The sequence below is a fragment of the Triturus cristatus genome, chromosome 6 (genome assembly GCF_964204655.1).
Source record: "Triturus cristatus chromosome 6, aTriCri1.1, whole genome shotgun sequence".
In the NCBI taxonomy this organism is placed as follows: domain Eukaryota; kingdom Metazoa; phylum Chordata; class Amphibia; order Caudata; family Salamandridae; genus Triturus; species Triturus cristatus.
The window spans coordinates 429,190,867-429,217,810 of NC_140589.1; the positions used below are offsets into that span (position 1 = coordinate 429,190,867).

The 26,944-nt window shown below is 44.8% G+C and overlaps 1 protein-coding gene across 4 annotated transcripts in view; it reads right to left on the reverse strand.

Annotated features, from left to right (window-relative positions):
- The window catches only part of ELOVL5 (ELOVL fatty acid elongase 5), an 800,547-nt gene that overhangs the window by 107,179 nt on the left and 666,424 nt on the right, over positions 1-26,944 (reverse strand). For all 4 annotated transcript variants that reach the window (XM_085610846.1, XM_085610847.1, XM_085610849.1 and 1 more), the window contains exon 6: positions 3,695-3,819. In XM_085610846.1, coding sequence (XP_085466972.1) covers positions 3,695-3,819 — 125 coding nt within the window. The remainder of the gene's footprint in view (positions 1-3,694; positions 3,820-26,944) is intronic.

A 26,944-nucleotide genomic window follows, 5' to 3' on the forward strand; every position in this document is an offset into this window, starting at 1 on the left:
AGTTCACCAAATGCAGTGCCAGGCTGATGGAAGAAAACACCTTCTTCCCTAAAGTGTCCAGTCGCTTGGTTTCCCTATATGGGAGAGCGGAGCACCATGGGAGGTGAAAGCTTGGACCACCAAGCTCCCTAGGGTAGGGTGTTATGGGAGGAAGTTGGGACTCCTGGAGCAGGGGGTGGCAGCAGGCAATCATATCGTTCACAGGAGCCCCTGAGCAGGGCTTGGACCAGGTCCCAAGCGGACGTCAGTAAGGGCTTCATTAAAGGGGAGAAGCAGTTCTTAGGGGGACACTCCAGCTGAAGCACCTCTGTTAAATCATTAATCTTGACTGCCACAGAAGGCAGGTTAAGGTCCAGGACTCTGGCCACCTTCCTCACCACCGTAATGAAGGATGCTCCTTCCTCTGTAGCCACGGTAGGGGTAGAAAGCATGCCAGTATCTGAGGAAATGTCCAGTCCGCTGGCTTCAACCAAATCCTCACACGAGTCCACATTAGGGTCAAAGGGCTGGTATTCTTTAGTGTCCAGCGACCCCTCTCAATCTTCTACGAGTCCTAGCCCAGAGGAATAGGGCTCAGGCTCCAGCCTGGAAGGCATGGCTCCAGACGGTGACACCCAGCCAGCTCATGTCGGAGTAGGAGATCAGAATGGGGATGACGCTGGCAGCGCTGGGAGCGTCGGCTTCAGGACTGGTGTCTAGGAAGTTTGCGGTGGCTTGACTGCTGCTGGTCCAGATCCACCTGTGGATCCAAGGAGCCCCACTGGTGCTGGAGCCGACAGCGTGGATCCAGCAGGGGCCCCTCCTGAACCCGCAGGGACCGAAGAAGCGCTGGCAGGAGTGGGTCGCTCAAATATAAGGACCATGACCTCATAAAACTCTTGAAGCTGAGTGAGGGTCGCACAGGTTCTAGAAACTCACAGAAGCGCTGAACCAACCCAGGTGCTGGTACAACCGCGGAGCCAAACCTCGAATGCAGATACTCCCTCGTCTGGTCAGTCGACTGACAAGGTAAAGTCGAAGACCTCTTTGACTTCTTGCTCATCTTCTTACGATGGGACTTAATCGAGTGACCCGACGACTTCGAGAGCAACGAAGATTTTGGGCTCCACAACCATTCCCAGGACCTTTCTTCGATTGAGGAAGTTACACGATGAGCCACCAGGAGTTTGAGGGATTGCTACCTCAAGGCATTCGGGGTCAAGGCGCGGCAATCAGAGCAGGCCTTCTGATCCTGGTTGCGCTCGAAGCACCAAAGGCAAACAAGATGTGGGTGCATCACTGACATCGGTGGGTAACAGGAGCGCAGGGCTTGAAGCCAACCTTACGGGATGAAATCCATGCCACAAAAGGAGAAAACCTCAGAAAACACTTCGACTAAAGTAGAAAAAGGTTTAGTCCAAAAAATGACTAAGGGGTAGCTCTCTCCAGATTTGCACAGACTAGCACGGAAAGAAAAACGGACGTCAGTGTGCTCGGGTAGCGCCAATATAGGCACTGCACATGTCACTTCTGGGGCTGCTGACGCCACGTGGAGCGTGGAAAATTTTCTGGATTCAGTTTGACGCCTGGGGCTAATTCTAAGGTAAGAATCTGTGGCTAGAAGTATCTATCAGATAGAAATCTTTATGATTTGGTTTTGTGAGTAAAACTGGCCATATTCTTCAAGTCTTTGTCTGCCATCTGGAAAAATTACAAGAGATTATGGGTTTCTTGTTGGTGCCAGCCTCCATGATGTCAATACAGTTAACAGAATCACTAATGAACGTGGGAGGGTAAGAAGGCCTTCCTAATCTACTCCGTATGCGGCTTAAAGGGCAAAACAACTTGTATCAATTTATGTCTACCCACTGGATAATGTGCAGTTGCACTGCTACTCTTACAGTGCAGTTCTGCCCAATCGGACGCCCTCTGGCCCTGCTACTTCAAAATGAAAACAGAGGCATTACTTAAGTTGAGCTTAAGATGGGCCGGAGACATTCAGTCAGGAGTGGGCCAGGACCTAGATTTGTATTTGTTTTATACCCACTCATAATATATTGAATCATTTTCATGTTTGCTCCCCGTAGTGGCTTTCCTTTGTTAACTGAATACTAAATCCTTCATTCGTTGAACAAGAACTTTGCATTTCAATTGTAAGCATTTTTATTGTATTTGGCCCACTTTTTCTTGCGGTGCTTTTCTGTGTAGAAACCTTTACTCCCTTATTACGTTTCTGCATTATTTGGCTTGCCATCACGCCACTTTAGTTATCGGTTTACCGGATTGTGCAAAATGTGCACTCTTTTTAGTTTCTTGTTTTAGTCTAATCATGCTGTTGAGAAAATAACTTCAGGAAACATTTTTGTAAAGTGACCGCAATGATTAAGAGACGAAAAGAAACGCAAACAAGCATTTGCAATGCAACAGGTCTCGCATTTGCGAGAGTTTAAGCTATTAGCATTGTATTGTAAATTACAATGCCTTTTATTTCTGTTTTAACAACCAAAAAATAAATAAAAGGCATTGTTATATACAATGCCAATAGCTCAAACTATCGTAAATGGGGGACCTATTGCATTGTATTGTCACCCACAATAAGATTCGTCCTCCTGGACATCAGGCAATCTGGGGTTAAGCACATCGCAATATCAGAATTCAAAGTCTACCCTCTCAACTGCCCCACCACCGCATGGAGGAAGGGGCAGGAAACACGATACAATATGATTCATAAGTGCATTCGTGACCGATTGCAAGGATGAGTGCAAAAAGACAGGGGGGCCAAAGAGGATTCCTGCTGAAAGAGAATTGTAAAAATACGGGCAAATTATGGAACGCTTTTACAGTAAATTGAAGTTTTACTTTCCCGTTTCCTCCCTAAAAGCACTTTCCCAGCCTGTCCTTTTATTGGTTTTGCTGATGCTATGCACGCATGGCGCCCATTCACAGAACCGCAAGGTCCCTGAGAACTGACCTGCAGCGCAATCGGCCTGCTCTCCATTAACAGGGAGTTCTCAGGCAGGAGCCATAAACACCACCGCCTGCTGCTCTAACCTAAAGAAAGGCTGGGAGGAAGCGTGTGTGTGGCACGCTGCTGCGTGCTGGTTGGAGCGAAGGAGAGGAGCAAAGGGGCCAGACTATGATGTATGAATTTATTTTGAAAATCGATTAACTAATCCAGAGGTCTGGCCTTCTTCACATTTAGAAAAAAAACAGCTCGCACGGCAGCAGGGGGGAGCCTGCACGATTCACTTGTGGGAGCGATAATTGCTACCATATGGTGGCGCTTGCTCCCACAAGTGAATCTCCACACGTGCACGCGTTGCCATTGAAGGCAATGGAAGGCGTGCACGGTTGTGGGTGAAAAAGGGGACCGATGGCTAAAGGTCTCCTATGCAGCGCAAGCGCGCTGCGTAGGCGAGACCTAAACATGGCTAAAGACCTTCAAAAAATCAGTGACGTAGCAAGGTGTTGGCGCCCGGGAGGCACGAATTGTTGGGGCGGCGAAGTAAAGTCAGAAAGCTCCAACAATGCCCCCCTCCCCTTACATTCTGCAACGGTCGGAATAAGGCCTAGCTACGCCAGTGAGAAGAATATCTCTCTATGGTTACGCCGGCACTACTTTTAGTCAAGCATCCACTTGATCAAAGAGCAGATAACGAGCTGCCTCTCAAAAGCAAGGCATAGCTGCCTAGGGCTTGGAAAAGGAATAACTCACCAGTTGACACTGAGTGATGTACTTCTTCCACCAGAGATATGGGCGAAGTGCAGGAACAGCAGACAGTCCATAGTAAGAGTACATGAGGACATGGATAAAGCTATTAAGGGTGGCCCCAAAGTAGGCTAAAAAAGGAAGTGGGAAAATAAACATTTAGTATAGACAGAAAAATAAACATTAAAGCTAGACTATAATCAGGTTATCTACACACTAAACATGCCTGTTATCTATATTTTAAACAAATGCATCATTAAAATGTCAGGCAAATCGGTAAAAAAAAAAAATCAAACATCTGCCGATATTTTAGTTGCCCATTCTATTTATACTAAAGACCAGAGAAGAAACAAGGCACCTCTGGAAAGCCGTTATGTAAATTTAGTTTTACTGGCATGTTATCGTTCACACAAATCAAACTTTTTTACTGGTCTACATTCGTGATTCGTAACCTTAACAGAAAGATGTACCCATTCTGTGCAACTTGTCAGTTCCTAACCAGATTCAGCTCACTCACCTTTGTTGGGAGCTAGGACTCAAATTGCTATGGGTGTGGCAGTCCAAATGCGACACAGCACCAGAGCAGGTCTGTCTGACACAAATGAGAGCAGCATCTCATCCCACAAATGTACCATTGTACTTTTATGTACTCCCTTACTTTTAGTTTCCTCCCAGCTTACGGCTATGTTTTCGGCCTCTGCCCATTCTACTCATGTTTTCCACCTACCACGGAAAAAATCTTGCCTGTTTGGACCGTGGTTCTGGGATTAGAATATAACAAGGCCCAATCTCATTAATACTGGTAACAGGGGTGCTGTGGAGGATTTCCAAGCTATTGCCCTCTTCGCTGACACGGTCAGATTTTTAAATTTGGAGCCCACTTCCTTCCTTTTTAATCTTTATATACGACTTTATTGTTTTTATTAACAGTAGTACAACCACTAAGAAGTTTGACGAGATACATCACCACCTCATACATAATATGCGACTCCGAGTGAAATTGCAAGCATTCTTCTCATCACCTTTTGTGTTTATTTTTCAAAAGTACAACTGTCCCTGCATAGATGTTGTAAAAGATTGCAGCAAGGAAATTATTAACCAAAAAATGCACCCTAGAACAGGCTTCTGACCGAACAAAAGAAGCACTGGTAAATGCATTACGTTTTGCCTATGTGATTATTAATAAGCTATTTTTTGTTGTATGTTGTAGCGCTTGCTGAGCAGTTGTACATTATAAGTTACAGAAAGTCTGTTAAAATGGTATGACTTGTTTATGTACAAAAAGGCAATGTATTGTGCTGATGCTAGTGGTATAGTGCTGATAAGTAAGCAGCCATATTGGAACGCCCTCGAGGTCAAGGAGTTTTGTCAATAAGGTTTGCCCAATTAATATTCTATAGCCAATTCATGAGGGATCCCAGACATATTTACACAATCAGTTATTAGCCAGACCAAAAACCCAAAAAAGGGAGAGAGAAAGAAAAATCAAGAAGGAAGGGATGAAGAAAAAAAATAAGGACGGAAGGAGAAAAGAAAAGCGGAAAGGGGGAAGAAAAGAAAGGTGAAAAAGGAAGAGAAAAAAATGGCAGGAGAGTTAAAAGCTCCAGTAATTCAGCTAAGTAATGAAAAAAAAACATTGAGACACTGATCTCAGACACATACTTCAACATAAATAAGGACATCTTAGTTAATAACCTAATATTTTTCACAAAAAAGCCAGCAAAATGGCAAGAGACCATAACAAAACTATTGAACACCCAAGAAACCAAAAACATACCATACGGTTTTAAGCTATCGATCGCTCCCTCTCACAGACTAGGAGCTGCACTGAATATAACAACCTATAAAAACTGTACTGTACTCATTCAAGCAAAGGACAAGGATCTAAACAAATTTAATGAATACTTCACCACTCTGAAAGAACAAGTCTATTACTTCACTCGTTCGAGAAACCAACAAAGTCCCTGCGTGCATTCAATTATACAACGCAAACGAGTCGCACAAAGAGCTGACCCTAAGAAGTCACTAGATCTTTAGAGGTCAAATCCTTCCTCAACAAACGCAGCAGCGCCGGACAGGGGCTCTTCACACTTAGATGACAAGTCACCAACAATTACCCTAAACCCTTCAACACCAACCCACAACGAAAGTCAAATTCTCGCACAATTGATCACAACGGCCTCCACGCTAGGAGCCAATTGTCACAATCCCCAAGAAATAGTCTGAGAAAAGTCGATACAGCCTGCTATGCCACAAAACAAAGGGGATTATTCTACTACATCCACCCAACCTCCAAATACCGCTCCCCTAACATCTAACTCTACGGACAGCTGGAGGTCACCTCCTAATCTAATAAAAAGACTGATGGTCCCCCTCAGGACAGAGAGAAAGCTGGAGGCGTAATCAATGCAGTAACTAAGATAACTGTCACTAAGATAATAGATGGTGAATTACCAAACAATCAAACCTGAAGTCTCCTGAGCACATCCCTCATCCCTCCTGCACCAGCAGAGGTCCCAGATCCTCTGAATCCACAATCAAGTAACCTACTCCAAACCATTTCCAAAGCTATACTTAATCCGAAGAATATCTGCTCCTCACAGAAAACGCACTCTCTAAATTCAAGAGTATTCGAGGCAGTACTCTCACTACATAACAATAAAAAGCTACGCCAATGTCTCTATCAAACAGACAACATTGGCCACGCAAACACCCAATTATCTATTGGACGAGGAAACGCTAGCCCTACTGCAATCCTACGAACAGGCTCAGACAACAACCAATCTACACAAACAAAGAACGCTGAAAATGTAATCAGCTCAGTCCCAATCAACGCCTTCGGAGAAATCAGGCCCAGTAAGAGAAAGCTAAACTTGAATAACCTGAAGAGAATAACGTTAACCACCTTGAATCAAGACACTATCCTGGATACACAGAAACCGTTCACAGGACTACTAATCAACTGCCGCTCAGCAGTGAAACACGTGTCCAACATTGCTGATCTTATCCTGAGTCAGGAGATCGATGTAGCGATCCTAACTGAAACATGGCTCACAGAATCATCCTCATTATGTTTGGATCTATTGGTGCCCCCTAACTATAACATTGTGATGCTAGACCGGGTGGGGGGGGGGATATTGCATTCATTCATTGCTCGGAGCTCTTGGTTACTCCATTACTTTCCGACCCTCTTGGCTCATGTGAATACCTCACACTTTTCATAATAAACACAGAGAAACAGATATGCAAGGTCCATGCTTTTGATCACCCACCTGGCAAGAATGAACCTTTTATCATCGACCACCTAATGGAGATCATCGCAGCAAACTCCTTCCCACACTCGTATGACATATTCCTAGAGGACTTCAGCCTCCACTGGAACAATCCTAACGACATCCAGGTCAACATTATTAAAGACTACCTAGCAGAGCAAAACCTTGTCCAAGCCTGCATGCTTCTAACTCACATGAAAGGCTCCACACTAGACTGGATCATCTCCAAAGAAAAAGCTGTGAACATAACCTCAATCGTGCCTTGTGACTGGTCAGATCATCACATAATAACTTTCAAATCCAGGAGTAATAAAGAAAAAACCCACTCAACCAATCAAACCCAAACAATCGGTAAGGGACAATGAGAAGCTAGCATCGCTTTGTAGGAAGGATCTTACACCCTCCCAAAAAAATGACAAACGTTAGCGAACCTACGGAGCACTACAATGCCAAGCTGTCAGAGATAATGGACTCAATAGCTCAGTTAAAACTAAAACAAATTACGGACAAAACTTAAAATCCCCGGTTCAGTGGAGCACTAAATGAAGAAAGGTGTAAGCTGAGACTAGCAGAACGGAAATGGGGACAACTATCGTCATCTCCACAGCTAAAACTGCTAAGAAAAAACAGAAGCGCCTGCAACAAAAATATTCTCAAATCAAAAAAAGAATTTTCAGGCTGGGACCGGAGAATGTGAAAAACAGACCTTGGAAACTCTGAACTGGTAAAACATCAATCGAACAGAACAGCCAAATCTGTGCTAGAAACAACAAAATCTCAAATTAGGTGTGATTTGTGAGAAGTTGGCCTGATGTATGATGTCACTAGTTCTAGTGTACACCTCATATCAGTCCAAACAACCCTTATGGTGATTGGTTGTAAAGTCAATCTTATAGACCAGCTATCCTAGTGGTAAAATGGACAAGAGCAGTCTTAGGCTAAACTCTGAATGGCATGTGAAGCCAGCTGTGATACCATATATAATCCCTTGAATACCAAATGAAAGGACACCACAACAGATATATATATATATAAAATAAAGTGTATTTATTCTAGTCAAACCCTCAGCACTCTTTATGAGATTCGAGGTAAGTACAACACAGTCTTATTTAAGCATACATTAAGTCACACAGGTAAGTAATACAGTTAGGCCCTAGGGGCCACGCAAACCATATACTAAAGAAGTGGTATAAGGACCACTGTCATGGAACTAGAATAGGCCTAGGCCTAGGGAATCGCTGGGGCTACACTACCAACAGTTAGGAAGTGGGAGGCCCACGGGATTCAGGTGCAGAGTGGAAACACTCACGCATAATGCGTATAATCGATAGAAATAGTACAGTTCTGAAATAAGCAGTTTTAGGACACTTCTGGAGTAGCTAGAAAGTCGAGACTCAAAAACTAGACCCTAGGATAGTCACTACCCTTGTGAGCACCGAAGTACCCAAGTTACCTAGCCCACGGGCTGCGGGTGCATAGGTGTGAACTTGCGTCGGGTTTCGTCGTGGACTTCTATGGATGCCTGAAGGAAAGTTGCTGACAGGCAGTCAGTGCAGAGTGTCCGGTGGATCCCAAGGCCGGGATCAAGAAGGAAGGGTACCTGCAAGCAGAAGGGACAGAGTCAAGGTCACTAGCCAGTGACCACGTGGAACCAGGAAGGAACCAGGCGATGTCGTGAAGATTACAGGTGAAGAGGTGAAGCTTGTTGCAGCAGCCACGGGTACCAGGAGACGTCGAGGGCGACCAGGACCAGGAGGCGAGCTGTCCCACGAAGGCTCTTGCTGTCGGCGGCATCGAAGTCGAACTAGGACTCACCAAGCCTTGGCAAGCGGAACCCATGAAGAATGGAGGACTTGCTTCTGGTGCAGACCAGGAAGGTCTGGGGTGCTTCTCTCTTGCAGAGAAGCGGGAGCCAGTCTGGAGGAGCCAAACCAGCAGTGAAGATTTAAAGGTGTGTCGTCACAAAGCCCGCTAGCCAACGGGCAAGCAACCGGACAGACGCGGCAAGCAGGAAAATGCAGAAGGGCCCCACGCAGGACTCGTGGAGTGTGGAGGGCTGATCTTCGGTGCAGATGGTGCTTGGGGTTGGGGCTTCTCAATCCCCGGTGCACAACTTCGAGGGTACCTCAGAAGCTGCGCTGGAAGATACTCGCCACTTTTCCCAGGTAGCCGGTCCCACGTCTCTCGTCGCCTCCACCGATCTCAACTTGGCTGTGGATATGGATCAGGGTCGGAGAAGTCTGGAAGTCAAGGCTCTGGTGGGGCTCTGCAGTCGGTCCCTCGTAGAACTTCAGCAAAGCAAAGGGTAAGTCTCTTGATGGTGCCTGTTTGCACAGGGTAGCCACTCCTTGGCCACAAGGGAGATTCTTCCGTCTTCTTCTTTCGTCGAATGTCGAAGGTCCAGAGTTTCTGTTCAAGTTGCAGGTTCAGGATAATCTAATTTAGCAGGGCCCAACTAGCTACTAATATATTGGGCTAGTGGGCTGGGCTACCTGCAAGGTCCCTCCTATGGGTGGGACCAGGAAGGGGAGTGGCTACACCCCCTTTCCTTTGTCCAGTTTCGCGCCAGAGCTGGGGCTGGAGTGCCCCAGCACCGGTTTGAACTGGACTATGCATGGAGCACCTTGTGTGCCCCAGGCATGTCTCAGTCCTTTCAGCCCTCCCTGCCCCAATACACTAAAGTCTGTTTGGGGAGGTGCTAGCACCTCCCCAAGCAGGAAACCTATTGTCCAGGCCTTCCTGGCTGGGAGGGCTCCCAGCAGCAGGAGGTCAGACTTGTGTCTGTGGCAGCAGCATCCATTTTGTGATGCTGAGGCTTTGGTTAGAGTTAAACAGCAAAGTAGGATTTTAACATGTCTCTCCCTCTAGAAGGGAGGAATAATATCCTCATTACCAGAAATGGTATGGGGGTATTATTCCAAAGTGTTAGACACCTTACATGACATGTTTTGATAAAGCCAAACCATAGTTACCATAACTGGTTAAGATTATAAGGCACTTTAAGAGTATATGGTAGGCTATATCATAGAACAGCTATAAGGACATGGTTCCGAATGCTGCAGACAGGCTCAGCTCATGCTAGAGCTCCATCTCACATGTTACCAAGCACTCTGCCTCCAGGATTGTTAAGGCCTGCCATCGGAGTGGCTGATAGGTACACATGTGTCTATATAAGGGTAGATATAGGTATACTATATCTAAGCAAGGGGTGATTACACGACCTTGCCCCAGCTGAGTGTTCAGCCAGTTGTGTCTGATTGGAAGGCCAGACCAGGGGTGGCATAATACATGCTGCAGCCCCTGGGAGGCCTAGCGTACACCTATGCCCTGGGTACCTAGGGTACACTGTACAGGGTCAAATAAGGTGATCCTTACCAATTGGGTATGTACCTAGGGTACATGGAGTCCATTTCAAAGAGAGAGCAGACAGCCTGAGACCCTGAATGGCAGGATCTCAGGCCAACTAAGTCGAAAAACCAGCTAGACACTAGGCAAAAAGTTGGGGGTAACCATAGTCAGATATCCACCTTCCTACATGAATAATTCTCAAATTTCTTTACATCTAAGGTCAAGTCCATGGAATGTGAGCTCAGGACAGCAGCTTCTACATTGGAGGCTTCTCAACCAAGCGATTCAACACTACTCCATCAGTCAGTACCCAAAAACTAAGCTCAATGGTCTACTTACAAAATATATAACCACAACGAAATCTTCAAAACCATATCTGCCATTAGGCCAAACAACCACTACAGCGATCCACTCCCAGCAAAATTTGTGCCGTCCATCGACCAGGCTATCATCCCTAGTTGGACATCGATAGTCAATGTTTCCCTGTCTCAAGGATCCTTTCCAGACTGTCTAAAGGTGGGCCAAGTTATTCCCATCATAAAAAAATCGACAGAGAATTCTGCAAACCCTAACAATTTTTTTTTTTTTTTTTTTTTAAAAACCTTTATTCGTGCATCTTAAAAGAACAAATACGGGCCTACAACCGTCAGGCCGGCCACGATACAGTAAAGCACTGATACCCACATTACAGCCCCCGTGCATCAACGGTCAGGATTAACAACAGGTTATGAGTCACATACTGGAGATATCTTTGAAACCCGGGGAAGGAGAGGTGAAGGTTAATTTTAAGTTTTTTGATAATTTTATCAGAGAAAAAAGGTTCAATGAAGGATAAGAGCAAAGTAGATTCGAGTCCGCAAGATAGCTTCACCGCACGGGCGAGCAGCAACATCAGTAAGAACAACAATGGGAGTAAAATCTCAATCAGTGAGGCGGTGCAGAGATATATCAGGATAGTCACATGAGCAAGTACGCGCCCCTCCAGAGCCGCCCCCACTCGATCCACCCCACACCCGGACCCCGAATCGAAGAAAGTAGAGCACAGAGACATAAAAGAAGAAAGGCCCATAGAACTAATTGAGAACAGAGTATTACCCCCCCCACCCTACACCAATGCGGAGGCTACGGCCTACCCCCCCCCCAGCATAGTGCCTGTCGCCCAATGAACCCGAAATATAGAAAAGAGAGAAAGTGGGAACAGAGTAAAGAAGGGAAGAAAACAGAAAAGAAGGTGGGGAGGAGCCCACTGGACACCAGAGCGCCCCGAACCATCAGCCAGTTATGGCCCCCACACACTGAGAGCCCTCTACGCCAAAAAACGGCATGCAAAGATACCATGGCACCACAGTTTAAGCAAGGGATACAAGTCGCGACGAGTGCGCGCAAAACATACATACAGTCCCAGTCCCAGGCCAGCCCGTCCATAAACCATAGCGATAGAAGTCAGTCTAGCCCTGGCCCGATCGCGGGCTTGGGATTAAACCAGCTCCTGCGTGAAGGCCCCGTGTCCCGAGCAGACAAAGACAAGATGGCCGCTTGTGAGAGGATGGTGAAGTAGGATCACGAAATGGCCGCCGACCATCGATTGAGGTCCCTCGTTGCACCACATAAAATCCAAACCTGGCAAGTAAGGTACAGGAGTTCCACAAAAAGGCAGCAGTGGGCCACCGCGGACGGTCCCTCGAAGCCGTTAGGTATCGCTCAGCAGGATAGCCTCGCGGACGCGGTGAGGCAGGGAACAATGAAGCAGGCAGCCATGACCAGGGGGACAAAGTATCCGCAGTTGAGGTGGAGAGCGGTGGACCCTGGGCGCCGGGAGCGCTAGATGAAGGCACCAGTGTAGCACAATCATACACCGCCGCTGCGTCCCCGCAAGAGGACAAGAGCACCGGGAGACCCACGCCCTGTGGATGACAAACAGTGCGCTCACGGCCCGCAGCCGACAGTATGGGGTCAAACCTCTCACTCAGCGCCTGCAGGCCAGCGCACATCTGTAGTTGAAAGTCCCGCAGGACAGCCAGAACGGAGCCGCATGTCAGCGGAAGCTGGGCCCCAACATCGGCAGCAATCCGGGACGGCACTGTGGAGCTGGTGTCCGGAAGAGGGAGGGCGAAGTGGGCAGCGGGCGAGACCGGAGTATCACCCCCCAGCCGCGAGCAGGCACTCAACGCCATGTTTTGCCGCTATACGGTGCAATGGCCAGGGGGGGGGGGGTCGTGGCAAGGGGTCAATTCCCCTCAGGTCTACGCCGCAACAGGAAAGGCCGACAGTCGCTTATCTTCTCGCCGGTCCCCCTCGCCGCTGGCTAGGCAATAGGCAAAGGGGGCAGCAGCCCCCCACAGCTCGGTCCTCAGAGCGGGGCAGGAGACTCACCGCACCGGGGCCCACCCCACAGCTCCAGCCCATCAGGCACAGGGTGCCGAAGGTGTCCGGCCGTCTCTCCCCGGGCTCATCCGGCAACGATCCATGGTGCGAGGCGAGATCGGGACCGCGGGGCTCAGGTTAGCGCTAGCTGGTCCGGTAACTGCGGAGCTTCCAGGAGGCCGGCAAAGGCCGTAAGGGCGCAGGGTTTCAGTGCCGAGGACAAAAGCACCCAGAACTCGGGCATCCGGGCGGGTTGAGACTCCGGGAAAGCAGCAGCGCGGTCAGCGCGTCTTCGCACACGGTGCACCTCGAGAATCGGCGAGGATGGGCATCAGGATAGTAGTCCGAGGCCACGGACCGACGGAGCCGGGCGCTCAAGCGTCTGCTCCGGTCGCCATCTTGGCTCCTCCCCCAACCCTAACAATTTTGGTCCAGTATCCAACATTCCCAATTAGCAAAAGTGATAGAAAAGTGTGTGCATCAACAACGAAGCCAACACATCTCAAAATTCTAACCACTAAATGATTGCCTATAGGGGTTTAGACCAAATCATACTACAGAAACGGCAATGCTGCACATAGTAGACTATGCATTACTCGCTCTGGTCCAGAACAAATCAGGTCTTTTAATTCTTCTTGAATTATCATCCACACAGTTAACCATAATATGTTGCTAGAACGTCTGGAACACAGGATGGGTTTTTCGGGGAACATTCTAGAATGGTTCAACTCCTACTTGAGGAACAGAACACAAAGATTTCTGGTGAATAAAAACCTGTCAGCATGTTCCCCCATTCAGATCAGAGTTCCACAAGGCTCAACCCTCTCCCCTTCACTATTCAACCTATATGTGGAACCACTAACATATATACTACGCTTTGCCAACATCTCTTTCCACACGTACGCTGATGACACTCAGATTTACATTAAGATTTTTTCTTTCGAGGAGATCAAAACAATGAATGAGGCATTAAGAGCGACAATGCTATGGTTAACAAGCAATCAGCTTAAACTAAACACGCAAAAAACAGAATTCCTCCTAATATCCCCCACCAAAAGTTCGCCCATTATAAAAGAATGGTCCAATTTGATCACCGCACTAAACTGCACCCCGAGCATTGTGGAATTAACCAAATCACTAGGAATCACACTAAATCTGAGCCTGAATATGCAATCCCACATCAATTCGTTCGCTAGGAATGCACGATGTCACCTGAACTATATTGCGAAACTGAAACCATTCATCGAAACAGCAGACCTCAAAAAAGCAGTCCAGGCATTAGTAATCTTGAGGATTAAATATGGATGCACAACACTTTCAGAGATTCCCAAGTTTCTCTAAAAGCCTGTCTCAATGCAGAAAAACGGCTTATAACAGGTTTCAAAAAATTCGACCACATCTGTCTTCACCAGAAAGCGCTGAATTGGCTACCTTAAGAAGCCAGAATTCAACTCAAAATGGTGTGTATCATACACAAAGCATTACACTTCAATTCACCAAGGTATATAGCAAAACAATTGGAGATTTCCAGTGGAAGCAGACATTCCAGGAGCGGCAGAGACCTAGTGCTGAAGAGACCGATTTTCCAGAAGAAAAAACTTATGACAGAGCATTCTCTGATGCTGCACCGAGAATCTGGAATTTGATACCTCGAAGCATCAGAAGGTTACCTAACTCTGCAAGATTCAAGAAAGAATACAAGATCTTTCTATTGAGCAAATTCCTACCATAACCATTACCGAACAATCTCACTAGATTAGCCTCTCGCTTAAAGACTCACGAGCATCTCTTGCTAAGGTCCAATTTCAACTGTTTTGTATAGGTTCTTGCATTCTTTTGTGCTATGGTTCCTCTAGATGTACATTCGGTGAATGTGCAAAAGGATTTGTTGCTGAGTGAAGTTACTGTTACAATTTTGAATTGGACTTTAATGTTTTAAATGCTTTCCAGAGTAACGTACTAAAGAAAAAGTATTCACGTTTTACTATGAAGCGCTCTGATACCCTATGAGGTCAAGTTTGCGCTATACAAAACACTGAATAACTAAATAAATAAATAAACATTTTGAAAAATGAAATGAAAGAGGAAAATAACATAACTAATTGATGTGATAGCAATATTAGGGGTTTAGAGGAGTGCTTACAACTTTTGGGCCTGGTGCCACTGCACCTGCTGCACCACTCAAACCATGCCCCTAGTGCCTGTAAGGTAACTGCATTTGTGACTGCCTGTTTAGTAGTAAAATAAAGTAATATTTAGCGTTTAGAGGAGTTATGACAACTTTGGCCCAGGTGCCACTGAACCTGCGGCATTATTCAAATCAAGACTCTTGCCTGTAAGGTAACTGCATGTGTGACTGCCTGTTTAGTAGTCAAATATTGCAATTTTTGGTGTTTAGAGGAGTTCCTAAAGCTTTGGACCCTGGCATCACTTTACCTGCTGCACCACTGAAATCATGACCCTAGTGCCTGCAAGGTAACTACATTTGTGGCTGCTTATTTAGTGGGTAAATATAGTAATATTTGGTGTTTAGAGGAGTCCTGACAACTTTTGGCCCTGGTGCCACTACACCTGCAGCACCATTGAAATCATGGCCCTAGTGCCTGCTAGATAACTGCACTTGCGACTGCCTGTTCAGTAGTAAAGTTTTGCAATATTCTGCGTTTAGTGTGTACCCTAGAACATTTGGCCGCAGGTGCCGCTGCACCTGCTGCACCATTCAAATCAAGCATTTTAACTGCAAGATAACTGCAATTCTGCCTGCCTGTATAGTAGTTAAATATGGCAACATTAGGTGTTTCGAGGAGGTCATGGCAAATTTGGTCCCAGTGCCACTGAACCTGCTGCACCATTCAAACCATGATCCTATTGCCTGCTAGATAAATGCACTTGTGACTGTCTTATGTAGTAGTCAAATTTAGCAATATTTGGGGTTAGTGGGGTCCCTAGAGCTTTTGGCCCCAGTGCCACTGCACCTGCAGCACCATTCAAATCAAGTCCCTTTTAACTGCAAGGTAACTGCAATTGTGAGTGCCTGTTTAGTAGTCAAATGTAGCAATTTTAGGTGTTTAGTAGGGTGCCTAGAGCATTTGGTCCTGATGTTACTGCACCTGCTGTACCAGTGAACTAATGACCCTGTTGTCTGCAAGGTAAGTGCACTTGTAACTGCCTGTTTGGTTTTACATTTGAGCAATAATCTGGGTTTAGTGGTAACTGAATTTATGACTGCCCGTTAAATTGCAACATATAGCACTATTAGGTTTCAGAGGAGTTCTGACAACTTTTGGGCCTCGGTCCACTACACCTGCTGCACCATTCAAATAATGACCCGGTTGCCTGTAAGATAACTGCACTTGTGACTGCCTGTTTAGTTGTAAAATATAGCAATATTTGGTGTTTAGTGGAGTTATGACAACTTTTGGCCCCGGTGTCATTGCACCTCCTGCACCATTTAAATCAAGCCCCTTTCAACTGCAAGGTAACTGAAATTGTGACTGCCTGTTTAGTTGTAAAATAAAGCAATAATCAATGTTTTATGGGGTGCCTGGAGCTATTGGTCCCGGTGCCTCTGCACCTGCTGCACTATTGAAATCATTGCCCTAGCCCTTGCTAGATAACTGTAACTGTGACTGCCTGTTTAGAGGTAAAATATAGCAATTTTAGGTGTTTAGTGGGGTGTCTAGAGCTTTTGGTCCTGGTGTCACTGCACCTGCTGCACCACTGAAATCAGGACCCTGTTGTCTGCAAAGTAACTATACTTATTTCGTTTTAAATTTGAGCAATAATCTGGGTTTAGTGGGGTACCTATAGCTTTTGGCCTTGGTGCCATCACTGCACCTGCTGCATCATTCAAATCAAGTCCCTTAACTGCAAGGTAACTGCAATTGTGGCGGCCTGTTTAGTAGTAAAAAATAGCATGGCTCTTGCATACTAACTTTTTTTTTAAAGTGCAATGTTTATTACTACATTTAGAATTTGATTATAATGACCAAATAGATTGAGTTGAAAAAAATCTATCCGATAATGCCTACAAATTGCAATGAAAGGCACTGAGGTATGAATAGGAAATGCCACAAACATTCTAAGGCTAAAGCACCTGCTTTATACAACTAAGTAATAAAAAGCAAGCATTCCAGCATACTGTAGGAAGGTGTCGGCCTTTTCAGTGGGAAGCGATCTTATCTTGACAGTGAATGGCACTTAAACAGTGTGAACAGCTTTAGTAGAAATATCGTAAATGTGGGCAGCTTGGGGAAGTTAACAAAAAAAAAAGTTCCACACAAAAGCCAATGAACACAGTTATTCGCCCATGGGAACTGATAAGAGCCCCCTTTTAAAATGTATTAAATACAAGATATTTCACAAGCACAGTGCAAGTGCTGTGCAGGCGAAACCTAAAAAAGAAAAACATCTATTACTCCTTCTAGTGGTTTGCCTAGAACATGCATAATGCTCGCCTCCGGTCCTGACACAATATAAAAATTCCTAGCTCGTGAAGGAAAGTTTAAATTCTATTAAGGATATAGAGGTGAGGATTATCCCACCCAGTTCTCCATCTTTACCGCTTGATAGGTGGAAGAGGGAAGATTTTAAGTGACTGGTTTGATATATGTTCCTTATTTTGAGAATAAACAGTATACATGAATAACGTGATACAACATTAGATATTTGTTCTACACAAGTTATGTTAAATAGGTATATTAACCAGTGTGCAGGAATTTGGTTCAGTTACACCGGGGGCCTGGAACATCCTATCCTGTGACCAGAATATCTGCATCAATTTCCGGTGATTTAACATTTCCCCCCTGAATAGAGAATAACTGCATAGACCTGGTAATAATATGTCTTTTTCTGGGAAGATTCCCCCAATTCTGGAGAACAAACCACTGACATTTTTCTGCCTGCTCAGAGCACATGAAATCTGCCAACGAGAGAGCATCTGAGCGTCATGGTGGGGATGCAAAGGTACTTCAGCCACTGCCACTTAGGAGGGAGCATTGCAGACTTGCCCTACTGCTTCAGGAGATAGGCGGAGGCTAGCTTGTGCTGTTCTGCTGTCCGCAACCCTGCCCTTTGGAAAAGCGGCCATGGCTCTGGGCCTGAAATCGCCTTTGAGATTTGGTTTTCAATTTCAATTAATGTGATGATCAAAATAATCTACTATTCTCTTGGACAAAGAAGGATGTTTTATCAGTCTGTCAAAAGGGATCTTGGAGGTATGCATACCATACTCTTGATCATAAATGAACTAGCAAACAAACCTTGTGGGAATACCTGAATACTCGTCACTGTGTTATTTAATGTAACTGTACCCTCTGACAGTAATATTTACTTGAAACGGAATTGCTGGAGTGCAAGAGATATTTGTGTGTCTGTTTGAGCAAAGTTAAATTTGTAATATAAAAATAAGGGGCTGATTATGGTTTATTACACTAGCCGCAATGCCGGTTTGGGGGGGTTCCAGTGACATTAATGAAGGATAAGTTACTTACCTGTAATCCTAGTTCTCTTCCAGGGGTATACTCATCAAAGTCATAAGCACTGAATAGTCCCGCCCACATGTGGAGACCCCGGAGCATTAACAAAGATATATGCATATACACCTATATATATATATATATGCATATACACCTATATATATATTCAGTGAAAAAACCATAGGTTTCACACGTTATAGTTAGCAGGACATTTCACTCGTAAAAAACCAATGAAATTCCCCCGTTATAGTTAGTGCAGGCAACTATAACTCACGCGACCGCAATCCTCTGCTGATGCTAATACTGTATTTAGACATTTATTTACCCATGTCTTCTTCCATTAATTTTTAGCTATACATATATTACAAATATTTTTTTTTCATAAAGACACATATGTCATCAGTGATGTAATATCTGACGTCATCAGCAGAGGATTGCGGTCGCGTGAGTTATAGTTGCCTGCACTAACTATAACGGGGGAATTTCATTGGTTTTTTACGAGTGAAATGTCCTGCTAACTATAACATGTGTGAAACCTATGGTTTTTTCACTGAATTTGCAAGGTTTTTTAAATGCTAATTCCTAACTATAACGTGTGTGAAACTGTAGTAATCAGGTCCACTCTGTTGTGATGATTCAAGTAGGTTTATTAGAAGATGGTACAAGATCACAGGTAGATAAGAACAGGACCAGATGAGGATCAGAGGGAGACCAGTACAAGACCAGAGTAAGACCCCACCAGGAGCAGCCAGCAGGCAGCTCAGCCCAGTCAACTGTGACTTCTCTGACAGATCCCCAACATTCTGACAGCATCATCACCTTAACATTCCACTTGTGGTAGGATGGCATTGTATTAACATTAGCAGGATATAACATATCCCCCTTTCTCCTACGGAAAACAAAAAAAACTAGAAACTGAACAGAAAAACCTGAGAAAGTGAAAGCAAAGTGATTATACAAAAACAAGGAGAACAACGATCATGAGAAAAACAGTGTGAGAACAACCATAGAGAGAAGCAAACAGAGAGAAATTAAGAAACAGAGAAAAATCAAACAGAAGAATCAAACATAGAAACCATCCTCCCTTCTTACACAACAGCGAAGAAGAAAAAAAACAACAACGTAAGAGAAAAGGATAAACGAAAACGCAACAGACTGCCCCAAAACATACCCACTGGCCAGAACAGGAATGAAATGGAGGCTGAAAATGGAAAACGAAAAGAACACAGGGCAACAGATAGCGACAAACGCAGTGGAAGATAACACGGCAGAAAAACAAAAGAAAGTCCAGAATCCACAAGAGACACGAGAAGAAGAACTCAGAAGGAAACAGTAAAGAAGAAAGAAACAAGAAAAATGAGGAAAAAATATAAGGATAATTCCCCATCTAAACACCACTATCTTAAAGCAAAGACAAAATTGTAATGCAAAGATAACAGTGCAAAAACAGCAATAAAATATAATGTCAACAGAACATACTTAGCAATGAAAATATGAAAAGCATTGAAATAAGGTATAAACTTAAGCTAAGTATGTGAACTAAACTGCATGGGTGAAAACCCACGACTGATCTCTTGGGAAAGAGATGACTTGTGCACCAAACTGGGAACGCTTCCCATACACATATGTGTAAAAACAAACTTTGTGTGGAAAAGCCACACAGTGCACTGAAGTAATGTAGCACGTATGAGTAGGTACTAATGACATATTCCAATCAATGAAAGGAATGTTTGGGTAAGAACCCCTGGTAATGCAAAAGACTGTAACCTTCGCATGTGATCCCTATAAAAGGGTAGAGTTGACAGTGTTTGGGTCGGAACCCACACTTATGCAATAGGACTGTAACCTTTGCATGGATCCTCTGTGAGAGGAAAACAGAATAGTGCACCTGTGAAAATTGTATAAACGTACAACAAACAGATGGGACTAAGGCCCATAATGTACACCCTGTGTAGGGTAAACTAGACTGTGAACTTTAAGCAGATGGGCTACACCCTTGCATAGCTCCCAGTAGGGAGAATCGAGTTGTGCACACAAAAAAAATACACCCTATGTAGAGTAAGAAGACAAGCGAACTAAACACATGAGAATTATGTGTACAGAGAGCAAATGGGACTTAAACCCATTGCTGGCAAATGGGACTAAAACCCATTGCGATCCCAGTGTTGGGAGACACATGGCATGCTAAAGACAGTAAACAATGGACTAATTACGACGTGTACCCTGACGGTATGTACCTACGGGGTGAATACCCAGAGTCCATGAACAATATTGAGACACAAGCAATCAAGCGAAGCAATAGCGTTTGAAACACAACGTAATGCCATGTAGCTGTGACACACGCCGGTGAGCGACTACTCACCCGAGTAGCAATCGTCTGCGTTGGCTCCAATGAACAAATGCATGAAAAAAACATATGATTGCCAACAATCTCTCAGTCCAACGAGTGTTCAAACCTGAAATTCAAAGATGCTGCAATGGAGCTAGATGGCCACTAGATGGCATAATTGATTACAATTGAATTTTCCACAGGTTTTCGAGCCATAATCACTACTTAAGCGTGAAGATATATGTCCAGTGAAAAACGCAGACCGCACAGTTAAATAGACAGAGCATGTGACACAAACAACACTTCAGGCAGGGAAACGGAGAGATCCGAAGCCGTTAATGATGCCACTTCACCTCACTGAATTCTCAACGTTTTTATTATTTATTTATTTATTTATTTTTTTGCATTTGTAATGCGCACAGATACCCACAAAGGGTTTCCCGGCGCCAGGGCTAAGAGGTCAAAACATAGAGGCAGTAACTGTCAAGGACCACAATTATTTATTAAAAAGCCAAGTTTTAACGTTTTTCTTAAAACTGGCAAAATTCTCCTCCTTCCGTAAGGCTAAGGGGAGGGAATTCCAAAGAACTGGTCCCAGATGGGAGAAAGATTTCCCCCCCATTCGGGCCAGTTTGAACCTGGGAACCACGAAATTTGCTCCATTTAAAGAACGGAGATTGCGTGTAGGAACATGGGGCCTAACCAATTTTTGCAGGTATTTTGGTGCAGTTCCTGCCCTGATCTTGAACATGTATGTCAAGGCTTTGAACCGAACTCGGTTCTCTACCCTCAACCAATGCAGGTTCCTCAGATGCTTCGAGATCCTTGCTGTCCTAGGAATCTTGCACAGCAACCTGGCTGCGGAGTTCTGGACCAGCTGCAATCTCCTGATCACGGCTAGATTGGAACCCAGGTATAAGATGTTACCGTAGTCAAGCCTAGATGTAATTAATGCATTGACTACGGTCTTCTGGGTATCCACAGGCAGCATCCAGATAATCTTCCGCAGCCATTTAAGGATCGTGAAGCAGACACCAGCCACTTTGTTGGCCTGCTGTTTCATTGATAATGAATCATCAATGCACACCCCCAAATTTCTAGCTTGGGTAGCCGGGGTGGGGAAGGCGCCCACAGATGGTGGCCAATGGGTATCCTGCCACAGATCTTTATTTTTCCCCAGGAGAAGAATCTCTGTCTTCTCCCCATTGAGCTTTAGCTGGTTCGTAGACATCCAGCTGAAAATTTCCTGAAGGCCTAGTTTCAGCACAGAGGGGGATGAAGATTCTGAGTTAGTAAGGGAAAAAATAATCTGCGAAACGTTGAGAATAGGTTCCGAAATGCGTGGTTGGCCATAAACGACCGTGGTTGGCAAATCGCCATACAAATGAAATTCACATACCTCCAGTTGTGCCAGACAAAATGGAGGCACGCAGCGCGACGGCGCGCCGGGTGGCTCCAGGCTCGTCGATCCATGCTGGAATGCATAAGAAAGAACTCAGCTGAACAAAGAGGAAACGTCAAGAAAAACGGAGGCAGCAGAAATGACGGTGAGAGCGTGTGCAAGCTGTTAGTGCGCTCAAGCTGTATTAAAAAAAAAAATGGAAGAAGCATTTCAACTGTCATGGCGCAAATGCACATAAGATAAAATAAGACAGGAAGACTCACGATAGGCACATAAGATCCCATGACAAATTCCTTCAGCTTTGAGCGTGTCAGACTGCACACACTGTCATTGCTCATGTTGTATAAACAGGAATCATGTAGAAATACGCTTCATGCACCTCCAAAGTAGTGCGCAGGACGGTACACACTTCTAGGGAACTGTATGTTGGTGAGAACAGCCCCACAATAGCAGGATAAGCAGACTTCCTCCAGAACAGGCAGTTTCAAATAAGTGGCAGAACTTCTTTGAACAGTTGAATAACGTAGATCATGCTTTACCAAAAACAAACAGTACTCTTGTCTGTTGAAACACTTGCTTGTCGTTACCCTTGAGCTGCATTTAAACCAGGAGCTGGCACTGAACATCATTGTTCCTTGAATGTTCCTTGTATGTTGAGATGCCTCACTGAAAGCACAGCACAGAAGATAGACGTAGGCAGGCTTACCCTCACTGAAGGCTCAGCATTTCCCCCAGACGTTAGTAGGCTTACCCTCAGTTGAATGTACAGCACAGACCACGTAGAATTAGTGGGGAGTAGGCAAGCCAAGTTTGAATGAGCAGCTCCAGAAGCAGCACTTCCCCAGATGCATAGGTACAACTGGCAGACTGTTGTGGGCGACCGATGGGAGGTCACTGGTGGGGTCAGGATGCCAGTTGGGGTACCTTGACTTGAGTTGCAGAAGGTTCTTTATTTTAAGTTGCTTGATGTCCTTGAAGAGGTGACAGAAGTAGGTTCTTTAAAGATAGTCGCCAAAAAACTGTAAAACCTATGGTTTTTTCAGTGAATTTGTACGGTTTTTTAAATGCTAAGTTATCTATTTATTGTTAATTTTTGCGCGCACGGTGCGCTTCACGCACCGTGCGCGCGCTGTGGGCACTCGGTGCGCTTCGCGCACCGAGCGCCCACCTTGCGCATTTCGTACCGTGCACGCCACGCCATTTTTTTTTTACAAAATATCAATTGTTTTTTTCTCCCTTGGGGGTCCTTAGATTCATATATTAAATGTGATTGTTAATTATTTTTTATTTTTTTATTTTTTTTACCGTACGCGTACGGTAAGCTTACCGTACGCGCAATCCCCGATTTTTAAAAAAAATTATTAAATTTATTTTTCATATTTTTTGGTCCTTTGTGAACCCCCTGACGAACGCTAGGGGGTCTGCAACTCTCTTCGTTGCCCCCTTTTCATGTTATCAACCTTTGTTTTTCAGTGCGAGAGACAGAAAATGGCGGCCGATACTTCCTGGTTTCGACCGATTCGAATGTTTACTTTGATCTAACAACCAATCAGAATCGCGCTCGCGCACGTCACCGTACGCGTACGGTAAGCTTACCGTAAGCACACGGAGCGCACTTACAGATATATATATTGATTTAAATGCTATTTTTTCAGAAACTACTGAACAGATTTACACCAGACCTACAAAAGGCACTTCCTTGACCTGCGGACTACCTCTCTGCCAAATTACAAGTAATTCTGTTCAGCCGTTCGGGCTGTAGCTGTGTCTAAAGGTCCTATGGAAAAATGCATGGGGAAAACGCGTTTTGGGACCCCCCTTTTTTCTCAGCCCCCGCTTGACGAATCACCCCGAGACTTTCAGGGTAGGAGCGGAGCGTAGCGCCCCATTAGTTTTGAAAATTTCGCGAGGATTCGTCTACCGGCGCCAAAGTTATTCCAAATAGAATGTTGCGGATCTCCTATGGAAACAGGGTCCTAACTATAACTATCTACTGGCGACCGCCAGTAGATAATATAGGTATATATATATATATATATATATATATATATATACCTATATTATCTACTGGCGGTCGCCAGTAGATAGTTATAGTTAGGATCGTGTTTCCATAGGAAATCCGCAACATTCTATTTGGAATAACTTTGGCGCCGATTGACGAATCCTCGCGAAATTTTCAAAATAGGTGGGGCGCCCTCTCCTTCCCTGAAAGTCTCGGGGGGATTCGTCAAGCGGGGGCTGAGAAAAAGGGGGGGGTCCCAAAACGCGTTTTCCCCATGCATTTTTCCATAGGACCTTTAGTCCAAGCTACAGCCCGAACGGTTGAACAGAATTACTTGAAATTTGGCAGAGAGGTAGTCCTCAGGTCAGGGATGTGCCTTTTGCAGGTCTGGTGTAAATCTGTTCAGTAATTCCTGAGAAAATAGCATTTAAAAGCATATATATATCTATAAGCGCGCACCGTGCGCGTAGGGTAAAACTTACCGTACGCGCACGCTGCCGTGCGCGATTCTGATTGGTTGTTAGATCTTAGTAAACATTCGAATCGGTCGAAACCAGGAAGTGTCGGATGCCATTTTGTCTCTCGCAGTCTGAGGGGGGTGAAAAACAAAGGTGGAGAACGCGAAAAGGGGGCAGGGTGGACAGTTCCTGACCCCCTAGCCTTTGTCAGGGGGTCCCAGAAGGACCCCCAAGCGCCAAAATTTCCTTTAATTTTTTTGCGAAAAATCACGGAGTATGCGTAGCATGCGCGTACGGTTAGAAGCGCACCGCGCGCCCACAGCGCGCGCACGGTGAAAAACCTTAAAAAAAAAATACATAACTTAGCATTTAAAAAAACCGTACAAATTCACTGAAAAAACCATAGGTTTCACACACGTTATAGTTAGGAATTAGCATTTAAAAAACCTTGCAAATTCACTTAAAAAACCATAGGTTTCACACATGTTATAGTTAGCTGGACATTTCACTCGTGAAAAACATTTGAAATTCCCCCGTTATAGTTAGTGCAGGCAACTATAACTCACGCAACCGCAATCCTCTGCTGATGACGTCAGATATTACATCACTGATGACATATGTGTCTTTCTGAAAAAAAAATATTTGTAATATATGTATAGCTAAAAATTAATGGAAGAAGACATGGATACAGTGATGTAATATCTGACGTCATCAGCAGAGGATTGCGGTCGCGCGAGTTATAGTTGCCTGCACTAACTATAACGCGGGAATTTCAATGGTTTTTCACGAGTGAAATGTCCAGCTAACTATAACATGTGTGAAACCTATGGTTTTTTAAGTGTATATATATATATATATATATATATATATCTAATATGCATATATCTGTTATATACACACATGTATATACAATATGCAGCCTAAAACTCAATAATTAGGCTCAAATATGCCAATATTGCATTGTATTTTTCTTTTGAAAAGCATAATGTAAAGCAAAAAACATTTCATAACAGAGAAATGTACTCCCAACTTGTATGAACATAGCCTTTATTTTCAAAGAAAAAGGCAAGGTGATAGTAGGCAGATTAGCCTAGAAGGCTGCATTAGAACACTCAGAGAAAAAACTGGCGCCGTGCATTTAAGACTTCCAGGACCTCAAAGCTCCCATCATGCCCCACAGGTGACAGTTAGGTCAGGTATTTTTGAGGGCGTATAACATTGAGTAAGTAACATCAGGAAAATCACATTCTGTTATAGACAAGGTATTGGTCCGGGGAGGAGGGAGGGTTGTTTATGACTTTAGCGAGTATACCCCTGAAAGAGAACTAGGATTACAGATAAGTAACTTATCCTTCTCTTCCAGGGGATACTCATCAATAGTCATAAGCACTGAATAGAGTAGCAAGCCCATCCCCTGTGGACGAATATCTGCATATCAACCATTTTCACAACATTTGTCATGCAAATAAATTCCTCAGGGATGCTTCCCCCAAACTGAGCATCTGCCTGAGTATCAGAATCTAAGCAGTAATGGCGTGCAAAAGTGTGGACTGAGCGCCATGTCGCTGCTTTGCATATCTCTTGGATAGGTACATTTTTAAGCAGGCCCGTGGTAGCGGCTTTACCTCTAAAATGAGCCCTTGGCCTGCCAGGGAGCTGCTTATGTGCTAGCTGATAGGATAAAGTGATGCAAGACACTATCCGTTGAGCAATGGACCTTTTTGAGGAGGGGAAACCCATGTGTAATGGACCATAGTTAACAAAGACGGTCCGACTTTCTTATCCTCTTTCTTCTATCCAGATAGAAGTTCAGCACCCTTTTCAGATCCAGTGATTGCAACGCCCTCTCAGGAGGCGTTGTAGGATTAGGAAAAAATGTGGGAAGAATGATTGACTGATTAATATGGAAATCCGAGACAACCATAGGAAGGATACTCGGGTGAGTCCTCAGCACCACTCTGTTAGCGTGGAAAACGAGAAAGGGCTCGGTAGAGCATAAGGCCTGAATATCGCTCACCCTGCAAGCTTAGGTAATTGCCACTAGAAAAGCGGCCTTCCAAGAGAGGTGCTGTAGAGAAGCTTTGCTAATGGATTTAAATGGGGGACCCATTAATTTGGAGAGGACCACGTTTAGTTCCCAAGCAGGAGAAGGTAGTCTAACTAGGGAGTAAACCTTTTTGAGCTCCTCAAGGAAATCTTTCACAACTGGCACCTGAAAGAAAGAAGCCTGAGTGGAAGACTTTCTATACGCAGTAATTGCTGCCAGGTGTACTCTTATGGATTAGAACTGTAAACATGCTTTAGCTAAGTACAACAGATAAGGTAAAATAACCTGCTCCTGGCCCCTGATAGGGTCATGAACATTAGCTGTACAGCACAGTTAAAACCGCTTCCATTTGAAAGCATATGACTTTCTCGTTGAAGGTCTTCTTGCTTCCTTTAAGATTTGCATACAGTCTTGCCAGAGGCCTAAATGTCCATATTGGAAGAATTCAGGAGCCATGCTGTCAATCTAAGGGACTGTAGGTTGGGATGAAAAACCTACCCTTCCGACTTGGTCAACAGATCCGGATGGCATGGCAATCTCCTGTGTGGCATCTTGGA